Raw genomic sequence first — 20084 nt, 5'->3', positions numbered from 1 at the left:
AAAATTGATCGTCAACAGATCAAGAAACTGACAGACTCCATGAGCGGAAGAATTATGACTGTAATTCAAAAGAAGGGAGGGCTATATTGGTCACTGATTACTTTCTTTTTTTGTTTGAAATGTCACAAATGTTGATTTGTAAATTTTCAGTTGTTGGTATATTATGTTAACTTGAACAGATAGAAATAAACGAGTGAGATGTGAAAATTTTCATTTTTTGTTTATTTGCATAATAATTCTGTACACTAATAGTTGCCCAATAATTTTGTACATTCAGATATTCTCCTAAGAAAGTCAATACCGCTGTTACAAATGCCTCCAGTGATCTGGAATTGAAAGTGGATAGTGCTTCGTTAACATGTTTTTGCATTTTCCTGTTTCTCGCAGCGGTGTCCGGAGAAGAATGTCCTCTTCTCAAGGAGCTCCTCAGTGGGGTCCCCAAGAAATGCCAATTCCTTCTGTTCCTACACGTTGTCCTGACACCATGACCCAACTGGTTGAGGCAAGGCGGAGATTGGAGGTGACCTATCCCACAGCCGTACAAGTGCAGCAACAGCTATCCAAAGCCAAGTAGGTTATAGATGCAGTCCATCCAGTACAACTACTGTACATGAAGTGGACTGTTCTACATTTTTTATATATGTCGATGTCTCCCTCTAATTTGTACTGTAACAGAGTCTTTCGTGTATGATACAACTTACAAATTTCTGAAATACATTAGGCTGAATACATGCGGTACAGCAGAGCTTGCTTAGGGGACAGTCTCGTAGAGCATGACCTACTCAGAAAACTTGCCATTCTGTTCTCTGTCATTGATAATGCAACATTGCAAATTCACTTGCTCCAGAAGTCTGTGGTTATTAAATAAAGGAACTAAATTCATAATTCTACATAGCTTCTCAAGAGCTTTTCTTGCAACAGCAACCACTGCATCTATCTACAGAGTCACATGAGTGTTCTCTTGGGCTGCTCAGAGATGGCCTTCAAAACATAGGGAGCAGGTTGGCTACAATTAAGGCCCTGCTGCGGCAGATCCTGAATTCCGAATAACGAAGTCGGTAAATTAGGCGATTTACTTTGTTATATTGGAATTTCGGTAAAATGAAACACCATGTACAGTGGACATCATCCGGAACATCGAAAGAGGAGCGAAAGAAGGCAGTGCTTGCCCGTGAAAGGAGCCTGCCCCTGACCACGGTCTGCGGGATATGGAACTCAAGAGAAAAGTTGGCGAAAAGTGCATCCAACATGAAGAGATGTCGTCTGTGTGGGTCTGCATACCCGGATGTTGAGCAAGCATTGCTACTGTGGCTGAAAAAAGCTAGGTCCCAAAACCTGCCAGTTAGCGGTCCTCTTCTCGTGGAAAAAGCCCGCACCTTCGCATTGCAGCTGCACCACGACAACTTTGTTTGCAGCAACGGGTGGCTGGCGAGATTCAAGGACCGCTACAACGTCATCTCAAGAGTCGTGTCAGGAGAAGGTGGTGCAGTGGACCAAAACGGTGTGCAAGAATGGGAGAACGGGAACCTGCGGCGTATTTTGTCGGACTACCGCCCGGAAGACATCTTCAACATGGATGAGTCCGCGCTCTTCTACAAACTTCTTCCCAACAGAACCATGACATTCAAAGGAGAGACATGTACCGGCGGGAAGCATGCAAAAGACAGAATTTCTGTGGCATTTGGTGTGAACATGGCCGGGACAGAAAAATTACCTCTTCTCGTCATCGGAAAATCTGCAAATCCAAGGTGCTTCAAGGGTAGGCGGCTGCCATCAGATGTTTTCTACCGAAACAACACGAAGGCGTGGATGACCGCAAGAATTTTCGAGGAGTACGTACGAATTTTAGATCGTTGCTTCGCTGCAAAGCGGAGAAGCGTTGTCACCTCGTGGTTGACAACGCAACTTCCCACAGTGACATGCAAGGACCTTCTGCCGTGACACTGGCGTTCCTGGCCCCAAACACGACAGCACTTTCGTAACCCCTGGATCAGGGTATCATCCGTGTTGTGAAACAACTCTACTGAAAGAATCTCCTTCGCAGAATTCTTCTCGCGATGGAGAACGACAAGTCTTACGTTATTGACTTGATGAGCGCCATACATTTGCTTCAGTACTCATGGAGCCAAGTTGAGCCCGCAACGATCCAAAATTGCTTCAGGCGTGCGAAATTCGTTGTCAGTACCGAGGAGACTTCAGATACCAACGAGGAAGTCAACACCGAAGACGACGATTGCGAGAATCTTCTAGTTGAAGTTCTGCGGCGTCAGGGTGCTTCCGAAAGTTTACAGTTTGGCATATTCAGAGACGTGGACGATGAGGTCGCGACATCGGCCGAGTTGACGGACGACGACATCGTCGCCGCTGTTGCTCCCAAAACGCGAACGAAAAAATTCGCGACTCCAGCCAAGCCGTAGCCACCTAGCGGTTGAACTGGCAGCCCTCGAGTCTAGGTTCAGCGTGCGCCACCTATAGTTCGCTGGAGTCGTGATTCGCGACTCCAGCGAAGCCGTAGCCACCTAGCGGTGGGAGTGGCAACCCTCGAGTCGAGGTTCGGCGTGCGCCACCTATAGTTCGCTGGAGTCGCGAATACAGCGCTAGAGAAAAACCAGCAATGTGCAGCATTTATCGGGAAATAATTTATTTGCGGCAAAAGTAGTTTGTGACCTTCTTCTGGGCCATATTGGCTACTGACATTGGCGTTACACGACGTTCAAGTTCCCAAAGTGTCTTCATTGTGTCGTGCTGCTCGTGCATATCGCCAGCATATCGCCTTAGCACGTCAAGGGCATCCAGCACATCGCGCGCGCTGGGAACAGGGACGTCACACGATTCCTCATGAACATCGCTAAGGCCCTTCGTTTTCCGCGATTCCGTGATTCCGCGAAATTTTGCGGAATTCGGAATTAATCGCGGAATCCTTCGTTTGGCACAGAGTTTCACGGTATGCTTTATTTTTAAGGGTGTGTGGATATTAGAGTTCTCAAATTCGAATCGAATATCAATCACTCGAAGTATACGATCCACGAATCGAAATACCTAATATTCGGGTTTCCGGATAATTTCACTATTCGCCGAATACGAACGACACCTCCCGAAAGTGGGCTTCACCTGATGCTTCCCTGCATGAGGTGAAGCCGCCCCTACAAAATTGAAACCTGCTTTCCGAAATTGTTTATGCTGCAGGACAAAACAGACAGATTGTAGTTTAGCTTAGGATAACATTAGCCCAAGTTTAGATGCACGATAGAGTCATCAGTAGCTTCTTCCGTCGGATTAACGCAAGAGTCCTCAAACAAGAAGTAATCAAGAGTGACAGCGTCGGGGACAATGTCCTAGGTGCCTCGAAGCTGCTTCCAAGCTTCCAAAAGTTCTTCGTCCTGCTCAGTCCCTTCGTCACTCACTTCATTGTCTTTCGTGCGGTTTACACCTTCACCAAGGGGAACTTCGAAGCCCGCCTTCCTAAAGCTGTTCTGAATTATCTCCTTCCAAGTGGCTTTCCGCAACGCCGACAGCATGGAGCACGTGAACCGAAACGAAAAACACAACACACATGGTCACTTGCCTGACGCATGCCATGCTGCACAAGTGGGAGGCGCAAACGAGACGGCATGGCATGCCCATAGCCAATAGGGTTCTGCAGCACCACCAAGTATCTCTTCGGCATTCCACGAGATGGCAGCGCGGCGACTGTAGACTCGTTACCGGTGGTGCTATGTCGCCGTAAAATCAAAATCTCAAAGAAAAACACCCTTTGTGCGCTGTTTTTTCGTTAATTTGCGGCGACAATACGCTCTGTACTTCGCTGAGGCCTTAAATTGAAACTGCGAAGGACAAGACTTCGTTATACTGAGGTATGAAATATGTGGGGTTCTATGGGAGCAAATTTACCAAAACCAGAATAATTCGCAAAATTGCAAATTTCGTTAAACTGAAGTTTGTTACATCGAGTGTTCTCTTGGGCTGCTCAGAGATGGCCTTCAGCAGCCATTCTGCTTCATTCATTCTGCTGAAATTTGTGAAGTCCCTTTGATGCGTGGTATATTCTCGTAATCTGAGAGCTCGAGCAACATGGATTTAACTTGCAGTGATCTCTCTCTTCTAGGGCATCTAGAGCTCTCATATTTTTGAAGAATTTCCACTTTTCCAGCTGTCGCCGCGTTCCAGGAATTCTTGTGCCTTTTGTGCTGCCTGCACCATTCCTGCTTCCATTTTTTTCTCCTATGTGATTAGCCTTGCCACGTGACACACCATCTACCTCCCTAAGTGCTCTGTAGTCTTCAAGTGATGCAGCCTTAAAATAGCCACAAAGTGAAAATGGGCATTGAAGACTTTGTGTGAGGCTACTGTTCTTCTGCTGCCTTCAGCAAGCAGGCTACTTTTTTTTACCAAAACAGCAACTAAGCAAGTTAAGTACTTCAACCCTGTGTAGTGCTCGTTCATCATTGAAACCAAGCTTTCAATACCAGCAGTATCTCCACACCTCTCTTGTACCCTCTCCAGAAGAGAGGGGTAGTGATCAATGTACTCTGAGTGGTGCATAACAGGCTCTATCGGAGAATTCCACCTTGGTTTCATGGGCGTTAGCGGCACTCTGGGCTTTGGCACCCAACATGCTTCTGCAGTTGAGCCCACTTATAACGAACTTCACCGCCACATGGCAGCCGTTCGTTATATCCGAGCATTCGCGGTAAGTGGAAATTCTCCAGAAAGGCCACAAAGTACAGGGTAAGCAAGCGCATGGGTTTATTTACGGAAGAAGTCAGTAATTCGCGCCTGCGCTGCAAAAGCAGACCCTATTACGGCAGTCTCCAATTTGTTGAGCGCTCCCAGGTGGTCATCGCCGAGAGCTCGCGTGCGGTGTTCGGTTGCGATGTTCAGTTCGGTTTGATCGCAACCTCGGCTGTGATGTTCTCACTCAGCCAGGTGTTGACATCTTCAGTGTTGACTGAAGCGGCCTCACCTGCGACACGTTTGAACACTATCCCGTGACGTGCTTTAAAGCAGTGGAGCCAACTGTTCCCCGGACTAAAATCTGGGAAGTCGAGAAGAAATGCGAAGTCCTTCGCTTTGGAAAGCATCATCGCCCCACTGATAGGAATGTTTCGGGACCGGGTGTCTTGAAACCACTTGAGAAGGGCCTCCTCAACATCGGCGTACGTTGCTTTGCGAAGCCGCTTCCGAGTCGTTGGGTCACCGTTGATTGTAGCACTCAAAATCTTGTCCTTGTCCTTGCTGATGGTGGTTATCGTTGATCTTGGCAAGCCGTATTTCTTGGCCAGGTCGCAGTTGTTCGCACCCCGAGACAATCCCGTAACAATTGCGACCTTCGTTACAATGTCCACAGCTTTCCGTTTCCTGCCACGTGGAGACGTCGTGGACTTTGCCATGCTGCAACCACCTCGAACAGTAACCACAGGAACACTGGCGTCCCATGGTAACGTCGAACGTTCGGACACAGAGCGGGGGCAAGGGAGTTCAGCACGTGCCCTCGTGCTTTCCCGCACTTCCCTCCTCACCCTCCTTCCAGGAGGCATCCAGGGAAAGTGGAGAGGACGATATAGAAGCCTGTCACGGGGTGTTCCCGCATCTCCGCTAATGCGTTCACAGTCCGTACAGTGAAACCCGCGTATAACGATATTGACAGTAATCTCGAATTCCATCGTTATACGGGGTACATCGTTAAACGAGGGTTGGCCTAAATAGCGCGTCCCCGAAAAGTCGCGCGCCACCCCGCGTGTAGCAAAAGAAAAAGAAACAGATGCTAAAAAAACTGCGAAGCTGTGTGACATCCCACTGGCTTGGGAAAACAGCGACCAGAACTCATGGAGGAAACTGACAACTTCTGGCAACACTACACGTCACCATTCCGCAAGTCGGCTTCACCTAAAGCCTGCGTGCTTTAGGAGAAGCTGGCTTTAGAACACTGTCACGCGACTCACAGGTGGAAAGCACGTGCTGGGTCTTTTGAATCATCTCGCGAATTTGAGCGGCATTGGCTAAATACGGAGACACAAAACCATTACCACCGACCTCTTTCACTGACAGTATTGGAAAATGAACAGTCGCTGTCTATTTTCTTGCCTCAATTTTCATTTTGGTTTAATTCTTTTGATACGAATTTCGGATGATGCGAATTTTTTCCGCTACCCAGTGAGATGCGTATAATCGAGATTGTACTGTATCTTATATCGTATACTGTATCGTACTGTATCTTATATCTTATACTGTATCTCGTAAGCTTGCGGTGAAAATCGCCGCAAGCTTACGCGCACGGGACAGCGTCCAACATTGTTGTACGAGTACTCGAACCGCAGTCTCCATCGCTGTACGTGGTTCGTTTCCCCATAGAAACAACGTATATTTTGACGGTAAAATCATAAACCATCGTTGTACGAGGGATATCGTTATACACGATATCGCTATTCGCGGGTTTTACTGTATTCGTTCATTATAACTGAGTAATATAACCGAAAAAGGTAGCATTCCTACAGTAATAGGACCCATAAACAATTCCGAAACCATTTATTTTTCAACATCATCTGAGAGGGAAGAACTCCCTAATAGCAGTCTGCTTGGCATTCGCGTCTGGGAGCAAGAAAGCACCTTCAAGCACTTTAATGCAACGCATGAGACGCTCCTCCCCGCACCTCACTACCGAGGGCACTCTCGACGATTTCATTGTCACTCATTTCACCGCTTACTGGAACATTGCCGTTGTAAAGCGTAGTCTTCGATGTTCAAGCCCTCTAAGCCACTCGCCCCACAACATGCGAGGCACATCACATCATTGCGCAATTCATCACAGCCACTGAACTCGTCTGCTGGCTCCGTTACGGCAGTGGAAGACGAGAAACCGGCATGAACAAAACAGTTCATGATAGCTGCTTGATGAACTTGCTGCCAGGCCTTTCATAAGTGCCACCTTCCGATCTAAAGTCAGGGACTTGCACGTGTGTTGTTCAGCCATCATGTTAGAGGCTGGCGAAGAACGAAACGAAACTAAGAGGCTCAGACGAATGCAGAGGAGGGGAAGAAGTGACGTTGGGTGGAAAGGGGAATACGGTCTGCCTGCCAGAGCTGGCGGCATGCTGCAAGGTTGAGAGTGAGTAACTAGGACTGAAAGGCTTTGACCTTGACCAGGGCCTAGGGTACCAAAGAATGCACGTTATGAGCAGTAGGTACGGTGACCTACCGGTGATTGAATTTCGAGATATCCGTACTCGGGCAAACAAAAAACTCAACCGAAAGGGGCCCAAATACATAGGAAGCATTGGGACGAGGATTGGGACGTTAAAAAAATTCGAGATAAGCGAGTTCGAGTTAACGAGGGTTTACTGTACAACGGCATTTACCTCTTCTGTGAACGTTACATCCACAAGGACTTGCCGTAACGAAACGTTACTTGTTGATGCCTTCGCAAACAGTGCCTTTATTACTAACTTTTCCTTATCATCAGTGGTTTCGTCCACAACCATTGAAACTGTGGCGCCTTTGAACATATCCTCGAGGGCCAACTGATGCCCGGCGAACAACTCTGGAAGTGTTTTCTGCAAACGGATGGACAGCGAGACAGGCTCCGTTCGCGAAAGGCGTTTTCAAGAAGTTTTGTACCTTTGGATGATTAGCCTTTCTGTTGGTATGTTCACTGATACAAGCATGTCCATGAACTCCAGCACCAGGTTGTCTCTTGCCTCCTTCGCTGTCATCACTGTCTCGAATGTCTGCAGCTTGGACCGCTTCTGCACATCCGATCCATACGCCTGTACATTTGCTTTTTCGGGGTCCTTTCGGTGGCTGTTACTTTTTATGTGTTTGTCGATTGTTGACTTGCGGTGATGGTGACTAGCTTTCGCGTAACAACGGCAAAAGAGCATGTTGTAGAATCCTCGTTGTAGAATCCTGTCGTAGAATCCATCCTCATAGAATACTTTAGTACTGTATTCATGAACTCGCTGTTTTGCGTCTTTGCTTCCCAAGTGGGAGCGTTTGGACATAGCACGCTTGGTGAATGTACACGCAACACAAGAAGGAGATGCAATTGAACAAAACAAAACTAGTAAGTCCCGCGGTGCAACCAGTGTTGCCAACGGCGCCTGGTGGCCTTATCTGGTTGGCACATTTCTGCTGTGATGCATGCCGACCCAGCACGAGCAAAGCCCTTTCATCTCGTGCATAAACGCGCCGTTCCGTGAAATTCCATTCGAAACCTCATATTCTGCGGCAGACCCACAATTCCACAAATTGAGTTTAGCGGCAGTGGTGTCAGCGATTCGAAATGACTACCTTTTTATGCGGGACTACCATTTATGGGTGTACATATTGAATTGATGAAGTTCCAGTTGTGCTTACTTATTTTGCCTCACTTTGTAGGAAATGCAGCAAGAATCGACTGCCAGCAACAGCAGTTAGCCCGCAAACATCAACCACAGGAGATGTTACAATCATTGGATACTGCTATCAAGGAGAGACTGTTCCATACAGAAGGAAAGTGCCTGGCAAAGACATTACTTTGCGCCAGTTCAAGGCCTTGTTGGGCAAAAAGGGAAATTACAGGTATAATTTTACGATGCATTTTCATTATAGGGCTGTGCGAATTCTCGACAGGTCAGAAATATGAATAGAATATTTTCAGTATTGGTATTCGATTAGACAATTATATATCCGTGGCTTTCTAATAAATCAAATAGCTTTGAATATTCGAGATTTCTCGAATTAACGAGCCTTACGCGCTGAACCCGTGCAACGTTTTTCCAGCAGAAACACACTATAGTAGTGTGTTCTGTGGTTGTGACGTCAGCATCACGCAAAATAAAGCGCGTCTGCAACGATTTCTCAATGGCTTCTTCTCATTGTCCAGTTGGTAGCGAGCCTCCACTAGCGAAATGCACGCAATAGTTGGCTGAAATTTTACATGATAAATCCACATAGAATGCATGGGCGCATGAATAAAACCTCTATGTTACAGAACTAGGCAATAGTGCCGCACGCAAAGTACTGCATCTCCATTGCACAACCATATTTAGCTACACCCCAGTATCTCAAGCAAGTTTCTTAAAAGTGGCTGTTGTTAACACGACGGGATCGTGTCCCAGCCATCACCTTTGTCATAAAGCCAAAGCAACTGCTGTCACGTGTTCACGTGAAAAATAGCTGGAATGATCAATGTGCATCCTTTTAGCATTGCGGAAGGTGGAGGTTTAAGGCCCAAGTGAGAGCTACGGTGCCTGGTTACAATTAGCCAACTATTTGAAGCCAAGTAATTTGCCTTCTACAGTGGACTCCCACTAAACGAAACTTGGTTAAACGGTAATTATGGATAAGCTGAGCAATGGTTCACCTTTTGTTAGTTTCCTATATGGAATGATAAAAATCTTCGGATAATCGAAACAGCCTGTTTTGTGTACTTTGGGAAAGCGGAACAAAGTGGAGGCACCAAAATACCGGCGGACCTGGAATACTACCATTCATATCTCACAACCCGGGCGGAAGTCATAGCCAGTACAGTCCAATCCATCAGTCACTCGTACGATGTTAGGCTTAGCTCGCGTCAACATGTGTCTTCGTGAAGTCTGTCAAGAAATAGCCACATAAAGTGCTTTCACTTGAGTCAATGTTGCGGATAATTCGAAGACATGATCACGGGAGCAAATCAAAAATAGAAACCGTGAAATGTGATATGCCAAAGTCAACGCTGTCGTCAAAACAAGCCGCTCATTGAATGAGAATGCGGACGATGCCACATGATATTGACAGTTAATATCAGAAACCTGTCTACGGGAAGAGGATGCACAATTTGCCTGGCAGAGCAGAAAGATAATCCTCATTGTAGACAATTGAGGGGTGAACGAAATTTCTTCCAAGCCTCAGGCATACATGCATATTTCGTAAAAAAACAATCGTAAAATGTGAAGAAAACACCCATTAACTCATTTTTTTACCTACAGTAGTGAAAATTAATTATTGTGAAATAAAGTCTGAAATAAAATTTGTGTACTTTGCTTAAATGAAACTTCTGATAAACGGAACAATATTTTCATTTTACATTCATTTAATTTCGTCTAAGAGGAGTCCATCGAAAATGACGTCTTTTTGGAGAGATGTCGTGCCACGTCTCTACCACCTGCCACGGCATAAGAGCGCAGATTAAGCTGATGGGACAAGTGTGATTGCATCACGGGTGATATGCAAACCATGCCAAACTGTAGCTTTTTTTATCTGACCTGCCACATCCACTTACATTCACTGCCGAGCTCAGGACGTCCCTGCTAAACATGTGGTACATGACTTAGAGTCAGTGCATAATGTGAAAAGCCTGAGTCCAGGTCATACTCTTGGAGTCAGTCACACTGCATCAAATACACAGTCTGCTTTTGAGGAACTGTAGCAGTGTAAATTCCCTTATGGGAGTGGCAACCTTTTCCTCATCCTTTCCTAGTTGATGCTTCCCTACATATTTTTGGGATAGTCACAATGTGGTTGTATGTGCACATTTCAGTAAACAGGGTTGCTTGAAGTCAATATTCGATGTGATATTGAAAGTCAAATATATGCAGTATTCATATTCAATTAATATATGACATTTTTACTATTCACACAATTATCAGTTTGGAAAAGATCTTCAGAGCAAATTGTGCTGATTAAACAAAATAATAATAATGAAGAGCATGTGAGATAATGAATACCACATGACTTTTGTAATTTGAAACCCTCTTTGATTCACTCATGTTCTCCACCTAACCTCTAGCCTCATTATTCAGTTCAAAGACTAAACTAAGCACAAATCTCAAACATCGACCACACTTTTTGAGCCACTGTATATCAGCAATTATGTGCTACCTCTGGAATTTTCTTCAAGGGAAAGGATAAGCATAAGCATCAAGGTCAGGTTGCGTCTGATTGACGGATCGTGTTCTACGTTACTTTGAAAACTTTTGTCACAAAAGCATAATCTCCTCTTGACATTTTCTTGCCAAAGAGTTGGACATGATCATACATGGAGGAGTTGTTACTGGAAATGGAACCTCAAGGGACCTGGAAAAATCTGTTCCATTTACTAAGTTGTGTGTGACATGTTAAATGGTGTAATTTCCAGGAGTGCAGAAGCTGTAAGCAGCTTTTATGCACTTTACTGCATCAAAAACGAGGAATACACACACAATTTTCAACTTTATTCTAATCCTCATTTTAGATGTTCCACCTTCACACGAACAATTGGCCCATTCATTGGGATATTTTGAGTTTGGGAATGCTCTATCCACAGTAGAACACATTTTTCAAGCACTTCGTACTCATCGAGTCCAAGCCTCTTTCCTTGCAGTCCAAATCATGAAGCACTAAAGACATCACGCAGCTTGTTAGCGTACCTTTCGGCATCCCTTACTTCATCTCAAGCGCCGATTTTGTGTAGCAACCACTCTCAAAATTGTTGATGACTTCAATCTTGCTTTGAAGATCAAGAATATGATGTGCGCACTTTTGCGATGCTGTTGGAAATGGCATTAGCTACTGTTAACATACTAATCCTAGAGGTGTGCGAATATTCGAAATTTTGAATATTCGCATATATTCGCATATACGAATCGAATATTTGCGATATTCGATTCGTATTCGTATTCGAAAATTTGATATTCGAAGTTTTCGAATACAGTATTCTTAAAAGTTTGAATATTTGATTTTTTTTTCTAATATCATAGCAGCTTATTACAAAGCTGTTGCAGGCTGCGCACTGGACTTTGTACGTTGCGGCGACGAACATGCATATAGAACAGCTGCAACGCGACGTGCGGAGCTTCCGAGGTACGCTCATTTGCCAATGCGTCACTATACGTTCGGTAACCGAAACAAACTAGTACGCAGTTATATGCAGCCGCCATTTTAAAGTCCACCCCAGCGAAACCCGAGACCGCGGTACGTTTCATACATCGTCAGCACAGTCGCGGCTTTAGTGGATTGCTAACGAACACTGAACATTCGTATGAGGCCTACAGTTCGGTGAAATTACGGTTAAATATCGAAATTTTGTTGACGTTGAGCTGAACACCGCTGTTCACCGTCCCTTTGCATGCACAGCCAAAACCTGCGTCTCGAATGCATTTTTTCGCTTTCGATTTGTGCTTGTCAGCGATATATGATAAAGTCATGGTCGCATGCGATGACAGCGATAATCGAGGAATGGGACGTGTTGATATTTCGACATAGTTTCTCCAACTCCGGCGCTCTGCGACCGTATGAAAGTGCCATCTAGGACGACAATAATGGTGCAGTCATTTGAAACTGCACTAACTGTTGTTACAGATGATAGCAACACGCATATACAGAGCTCCAAGGGAATGGAAATATTGTTCCATTTATCAGAAGTTTCATTTAAGCAAAGCACTCAGATTTCATGAAATGCAACTTTATTTCAAGATAATCAACTTCCACTACTGTAAGTAGCAAGGAAAAAAAAGAGTTAACAGCTGTTCTCTTCGCATTTTTTTATTTGTTTACAAAATATACCTGCATGCCTTTGAAAAAATTTCATGCACATCTAAATCGTCTACAATGAGGTTTATCTTTCTGTTCTGCCGGGCAAACTGCGCATCCTCTTCCCGCGTCCAGGTTTCCGATATTACCTGTCAGTATCATGTGGCATCATCGACATCACTCTTCAGTGCACGGCCTGGTATGACGACGGCGTTGATTTTGGCATATCAAATTTCACGGTTTCTATTTTTGATTTGCTCTCACGATCATGTCCCCAAATTATCCGCAACATTGAGGCAAGCGAAACCCCTTCATGTGGCTGTTTCTTGACAGACTTCATGAAGAGACATGTGGACGCGAGCTAAGCCTAACATTGTATGAGCGATTGATTGATGGGATTGCACTGGCTATGACTTGCGCCCGGGTTGTCAGACGTGAAAGGGAATCTTCCAGGTTCGGCGGCATCTCGGTACCCCCACTTTGTTCAATTTACCCGAAGTACATAAAATGGGTTGTTTCAATTATCCAAAGATTTTTATCATTGCATATATAGGAAACCAACCAAAGGTGACCCTATTGTTCCGTTAATCCGTAATTTCTGTTTAACCGAGTTTCGTTTAGTGGGAGTCCACTGTATAGCCTTAAGCCCGACCTGCATGGAGCGATTTTGCTCACGACTCACGCGCGTCTCCGTCGGCACGACAAAGTTTGAGGCCCACGTGCAGATTTTCGCCGTGAAATGAAAGGAGCGCTGAACACGAACGTCGCGGAAACAATCACACGTGATACAGCCATACAACATCGTCGAGGATCGTAGTTTTACTGCGCTATAATGCATGAGGCCGTTCCAAACTATGCATTACCGTCAGTAACGATGGTCTCACGTGTGACGTCATGCGTGAGAGCAGTGAAACCGTGCAGTTTCTCGCCTTCACAACAAACGCGGAAGGCATTGTCAGTACAAGAAGAGACCACTTGCCACCTTCATTTTTGTTCTGAGATGCTCATCACTAAACCATCCCACATTCTGAACATGTCATCGCTCTTTACTTCCATTCTGTCTGTTTCACCAGCACTTTACAATGCCAACACAGGTGTTCACTGTTCATGAAAGATTTTTGAAATGAAAGTTTTTTTTTTTACGGTTTTCAGCTTGCCTCATGAGAACAGCACACTGTTTCATTGTAAAAATAATTTTACTGTACATGTGCATATAAGCATGTATGCCTATGCTAAGCCAATACATTAATACATATTCCTCATTAGCACTTGGGACATTTTTCTAAGGATCAGCAGAACACAACTGTGATGATGCTTGTTTTCGGGGCTTAATTAACTTAATTGACTCTTAGAAGCCGTTATCCTATGACATGATATTCGATATTCGAAGGACAATTTTTGTAGGTACAGTAATCCCTCGTTACAACGAAGTCGCTTTATTTGAATTGTCGCTTTATTCGAAGTTCCTCTGTGTCCCGTATAAAGCGCAAGACCCAGCATTTTGCGAAGCACGAGCCGGCCCGTATTCTCCAGCTCCCGCAGGACTCGCAGAGCGGTGTAGACGCTGGGCAGCGTTCTCTGAGACCGTTCTTTCCCTCGTAGAGAAGAGGCGAAAGTTTCACACCCTATCCTCTTTTTTGCACAAAAAGGGTAGCATGCGCGTTGTACTGTTTCCACTTCGCTCGATCGGCGTCTTGCTCTCCGCGCAGTTCCCGCCTTTTCCAATGGCTCCACCGAAGATCCTACGGAAGTGTAAGTCTCGCTAAGGAGTTGAAAAGGCTACTATGCCTTTCGTGGAACGAGCTGGCGGCAGTTAAGATTTGCAAATTGCTTCGCGCGTGCGTGATTTTCTAGGGGTCGTGTGCACGATAAACAAGACCACGTCCCAGACATAGAGACTGCGACAATCTCTACAGGCGAGTGCATGAGCTCGTCGGACAAGAGGTGGACCACGACTTCTTTTCGTTTGCACTTGAAGATGCGGACGCACCCGTCGTCTGCCTTACCAGGGACGAGGATATTGTGGACACTGTGATAGGACGCCGATGCGAAAGTGACGATAGTTCGGATGATGAGCCCCGGGAAGTTCCAACGCGGGACATGCTCCGTTTGATCCGCAATAAAATTGAGTGCAACGGTGGTGACGACGGCCTCATGCGGTGCGTGCACAGACTTGAGCAGGCCCTCCTGGCGCCCAACAAGGCCGCGCGTCAGACGCAGCTCGCCTCTTTTTTTTTGTAATGAAATAAAAGTGCCACCATGCTGATAACTTCCCAAGGTATGTGTCTTGCGGGATAGCGTTGTTTGTGCGCAGTTCAGGCACCACTGGCAGCATTTTTAGCCGTTCCCGCATTTATCGAAATACCGCTGATAACGAATTTTTTCCCGGTCCCGACAACTTCGTTATAACGAGGGATTACTGTATTTGTATTCAATTCTTATTAACAAAATACAGAAACCGACACTGTTTATTTGTTATTTGTTGTTATTTTGTTTATGTGATCTACAGGACTTGACTCCCCTCTTCGTATACACTTCAATTCGTATTCGAAAATTTCAGTATTCGCACACCTTTTACTACTGTAATCCTAATTATGGCCGTACCGGAAGCGGAGAGCTCAAGCTGCGACGCACATAGCGATGATGCTCTGAAATGTTCAGTCAGTTCTGTTTTCTGTTGTGTTTACCCACTGGTGTAAACATTTTCATTTCGTTTAATGGGAACATTTTTGCACTGCATAAATTGGTGCTTCACGGTCTGCAGCTGTTTTTAGCTTCCCAAGTTCAAGACACCGTGAATAAAGTATTGAGTAAAGTTTTGTGAATAAAGTGTTGAATCTTGTGTCATACGGTCTGCTTTTACATGTGTGCTGAGGCTCAAGGAACATCGAATTTACACCAGCTCGCTTGTACCCTCCTTCCCTGTTCAAATCAGAACAGTTGCTGCTGCTATGTATTTGATGAAACAATTAAAGGGACCATGAAAGGATATTTGACAAGCCCATGGTCATTTTTAATTTGTTCCCCTGAACTAAAGCATTCACTCTGTGAAATATGAAGTTGAAAATGGTTCAAATAGCGAAGGTATTCAATATTAACCACGGGCATGAATGGCAGCTGCTAGGGTCCGCCTCCGAGGCGAACTGGCCGTGACATCATACACAGAACATGTTGCCCATTCGTGGACGGGCTTTTGCGAGCAAGCTGCAAAATTTTCAAACAAGCTTGCATATTTCGCCATGAAATATGTTTTAATTTTACCTGGAGACAAGATGGTATCTAACCGTTGACACAGAATCCTACGAGAAATGTAATATAGCCGTTGACTGTCAGCATGATTACCGGAGCACGTTTTCCTCTTTGAACTACTTCTTCGTCAGAACATACCTCCGTCGGTGACAATCTACGAGCTGCTGAGTACTGAACGATCCATAGACGCTGTGTGTGTCGCATAATCTCTGCCTCCATTGCTGACAATTTGCCTTTCGCCATATTTCAAGTGATTTGGACGGCAGATATACGACTCTGTTGTTGTCCAAACCGAAACCATGCACCCACATGGTCCCGCGGGGTGTGTCCTCCTCGTCGTTCAGTGTTAGCTGAGAGAATTGGATGGCGATGACGTAAGCCCCCTTCGAAATCACATATCCAGCGGTCACGCCCTGCTATTTTTGTCTGATAACTGCGCCCCCGTTGTACTGAATACGGTTAAAAGTCTGTGTGTGTACGATCATGAGGAATCATGAGAACGGTTTCTTGCAGAGTACTCGGAATTCGCGAAAATCACTTCATGGTCCCTTTAATGCATATCTGGAGCAAAAACAATTGGATCTCAATGTCAAACTGTGTCAGGCGTTGCATCGTTCAGAGCTCAGGGTCGATTCACACGATGCAACTTTAGTTGCACCACCAAGTTAACGAGAGATTTCTCCGCAACTCTAGCTGCAACCAGTCATTCACACGGCTCCGCCTTGCAAGTGCGACCAATCAGGAAGACTTCGACGTGTCAGTTATTGCAGTGGCAGTACGCGAGACAATGAAATAATCACTGACCAGTGGAAATTCTGCAAAATTATCAAAGTCGCAACGGATGAAGTCGTAAGGAGCGGAAGCCGCAGTACGATTGGACGAAAATGATGACGATGTTTTTTCGCGCCATCTGGCGAGCTCAGTGACCACTACGGCATTCCGTGCTGCTCGCCGTATGAAAGGGACATATTTAGTAGTGGGAGCCGAATTGCAGCAAAAAGTTGCATCGTGTGAATCGACCCTCAAAGGAAGGCTCAAATCTTTGAACCTTTCCAGAGTTTTGCCCTTTGCAGAATGCTTGATATCATTGAATTATTCCTGAATTTTGATTTTGAGTCAAATGTTCTACAGAGTGTGTGCAGAAAAACGTGACCCGCATTTAGGCACATAGCTTGCTTTCTACCTAACTAACGAACTTCCGGTGGCGCACGATGGCGCATTTATGCGTGCGAAATCTGCAGAAAAATTGTGGAAGCCATACTCAGCCTAAAAAATAAACGGAACAACGAAAACGTCAGCTTCCGTGCATCAGAATGGGGCAACATGGTGGACAACAGGGTGTATGTGAAAGGGCAACATGGTGGACGTACGAGAGTTGTGTTCAAGTACCGCTAGGGGAGCTATTGGTGCATAAATCGAAACGATGTCCCACATCATCCCACAGGATGCTCATCCGCAGTACCCCTAGCGGTGCTAGCACATAACTCTTCTGAGACCGAAATGCACTACCATGCACTGTCATGACCGCCCTATTCTAATGCATGGAAGCGCATGTTTTCGCGCTCTGTTTATTTTTTTACACTGAGTATGGCTTCCAGGATTTTTTTGTAGCTTTCGCACGCATAAATACCCCGTCGTGCGCCACCAGTAGTTCCTCGGCTAAGTAGACAACGAGTTACATGTAAAAATGTGGGTCACGTTTTTCTGCACACACCCTGTTATAAACCCTGACTTGTACAGATATGCTTCCATGATGTGATCTTGACCGGTAACTCTCCGAAAGCTACTTTATCACTCTATTGTGATATAATTTATAGTTTCATGTTACATGTAAATGGACTTAACAGTATCGATCTTTCTTATGGAGGTCTTTGCCTTACTTGCAGGTATTTCTTCAAGCGGTCGTGCCAGGAATTTGGAACAGATGTAGTGAGCGAAGAGATCTCCGATGACAACGAAGTGCTGCCACTTTGGGAGGGCAAAATCTTTGCTACCATCGAACCCATTGAATGACGGTTTCCTTTGTGTGCCTACAGAGACCTTAGTCGGACGAGCTAAGTTATTTGCAGCGTGTTTACGCCGGAGGACTCCTTTTTTAAGGAAGAGGAATGTTTGCAGTTGGTGACTTGGTTGTGGGGGAGTTGTGACCGTTAGTGCCTCAGATAAGCATTTGCATCGCACCAAAGACTTGAGCAACCATTTTAGTACACTTAGTTAACTTTTGTTCACATGCTTTTATGTGTATGTATGGATGTGGGTGCTGTGTTTGAATGGCAGTTTGCAATACCAACATTGAAGAGTGCCTGCATTGAAAGCAAGTTATGCAGGTGTGTACCAAGAAAGATTAATCGTCGTGCAGTCATTCATTTTATTTGCTTTAAGTGACACAATGATGGTGTATAGACAACAGGGGTTGACTGTGCTGGGAAAAACCTTGAAGATTCTTAGCAATACTTCCTTTTTCTGTAAAGTATACTCCCTAAAGTGCAACCAGGATATTTGGAATCAAAATCATCACTGGTTTTATTATGAATTGCCAACCAAAGATAAAAAAATATGCTACAGATATCCTTTTCAGGTATCACAAATTGAATAGGATAGGGCATGTCACTTGTTAGATGCAAGAAAGTGTCTTGGTGCCAGTGAAATCCAGTCTCACGTGTGCACAGATCATGTCACCTGCTATTCCTCAAACTCTGTTTTCGTATCATAGTCCCTACAGAGCACATTCTTAGAAAAAGGAAAAATTATATTGCTAGCACATTTCAGGTACAAGTGCAAAGCGTGAGACATAGTTCTGGTGTGAAGCTGTGCTGAGAAACATTGATATACACTCTCTGTTTGAAAAAAAATTTCCTGTTTCCCCTTTACTGTCATCTTTTGTTGTAAACTGGTTTGGAAATGTTGTTTTACTCAAACTGTTTGCAGTGAAGTGAAGTGACAAAAAAAAAAAAAAAAGCAACGATGGCCTTATAGATCCTTTGCCATAGCATACTGACCACTCAAGTGACCTTAGAAACAATGAACAAGCAAACTCAATGTGTCCATTGGGATTGCTGGTGCTGTGACAACTAGGTGCTTTTGAAATGTTGAGGAATTGCCTTTATTTTGTATAAACATGACAAGCTGGTTGAATATCATGGCAGAAAATTATTTCTTGTTTTCTTTGCATTTGAAGAGGTGCCACACAATTCTTACTACTACCAGTCCTCAATTCCAGAATAGAACTTAAGTGTAAAAGGCACTTCAACATCTATGTGACATTGTGAAAACCTTGGCATGTCTCACGTTACCCTACAACATCGAACTGGTCCTGGTTGGTGAGAATTGGGTTGTAGTGTGTCACTGGCTATACCTCATGTGTTTTTATGCCCAGTGCATTCACTTGTGCTACGATGTCAGATTGTGGCATTGTTATACTGTGACGACAAATTCCATACATTCAGGGAACTACCATAGCTTAATTATATGGCATGCACATGATATATTCAACTCTGGAGTAGAGGCAGAAGCATCATGCATATGGTTCCAGATGGATCTGGAGCAGCATTATGTTACGAGTGTAGTTTTCATAGTATGGAAGCTATAAAGAAACTCATCTGCCCAGTACACTTACGCTTGAATTATATGCTTAACTGAATAATTCCACGAACAATCAAAGCTAATTTTCGAGCTTCCAGCAAATTTAGGCTAAAATTCAAAGATCACAAGAATACCTGAGTGCTTTACAGCCATGGCAACATTGGTGTTCTACATCTTGTGCCTTGTTATGTGATGCAATCTATTTAATGCCTCTGCCATTCTTATGATTCTCTTGATGCTGCTGGTGCATTTCTTCAGTTCTTGGTTTTAAGCATTAAACTGTAGGTGGGTACAAATTTGTGCTAGTATGCTGGCATCTACATGTTTACTTGTTTTCTTTTTTGTCTGTAATGGTGTAGTTTGTAAATTTGATATCCATCTGTGCCAAGGTGCACAGTAGTGGCAGCTGACATTTTAAGCCAGGCATCCTGAGTAACACTTGTAAACTAGTTTGTATGCATTTCTTTGTGGAGGTGTAACATAAGTCTTCCTGTAAATAAAATTCCACTGTTACAGGTTTTTATTGCAATGGTTGTGGCGTAGTTGATTGCTTTGTGACATACTGTTTTGATGTGATATTTTATAAAGCATAATGGGTAATGAGTTTCAAAGCAGTGAACAGACCTTTGAATCTTGCTGCCATCCAGACACTGTGCATAATCTCCTTTTGAATATAATTTTCCTGAGAAAAATTGCAAGGATCTCTCTCAATAAAATTTCTATCCCACAGTCTTATTATTTTTCCTCTGTATCTTCAGGTCCCATGGAAGATCGTCTACATGAAA

The 20084-nt window shown here is 44.5% G+C and overlaps 1 protein-coding gene across 2 annotated transcripts in view; it reads left to right on the top strand.

Moving 5' to 3' along the window:
* The window catches only part of LOC135391455 (axin-2-like), a 108930-nt gene extending 89102 nt beyond the window's left edge, over positions 1-19828 (top strand). For both annotated transcript variants that reach the window (XM_064621713.1, XM_064621714.1), the window contains exons 12-14: positions 388-570; positions 8374-8556; positions 17604-19828. In XM_064621713.1, the coding sequence (XP_064477783.1) occupies positions 388-570; positions 8374-8556; positions 17604-17730 (493 nt within the window). In that variant the 3' untranslated portion in view covers positions 17731-19828. The remainder of the gene's footprint in view (positions 1-387; positions 571-8373; positions 8557-17603) is intronic.
* The last annotated feature ends 256 nt before the right edge of the window (positions 19829-20084 follow it).

Source organism: Ornithodoros turicata, chromosome 4, assembly GCF_037126465.1.
Source record: "Ornithodoros turicata isolate Travis chromosome 4, ASM3712646v1, whole genome shotgun sequence".
Classification (NCBI taxonomy): Eukaryota; Metazoa; Arthropoda; class Arachnida; order Ixodida; family Argasidae; genus Ornithodoros; species Ornithodoros turicata.
The sequence above is the reverse complement of the archived record's forward strand: the minus strand, read 5'-3'. Positions and strand labels throughout refer to the sequence as shown.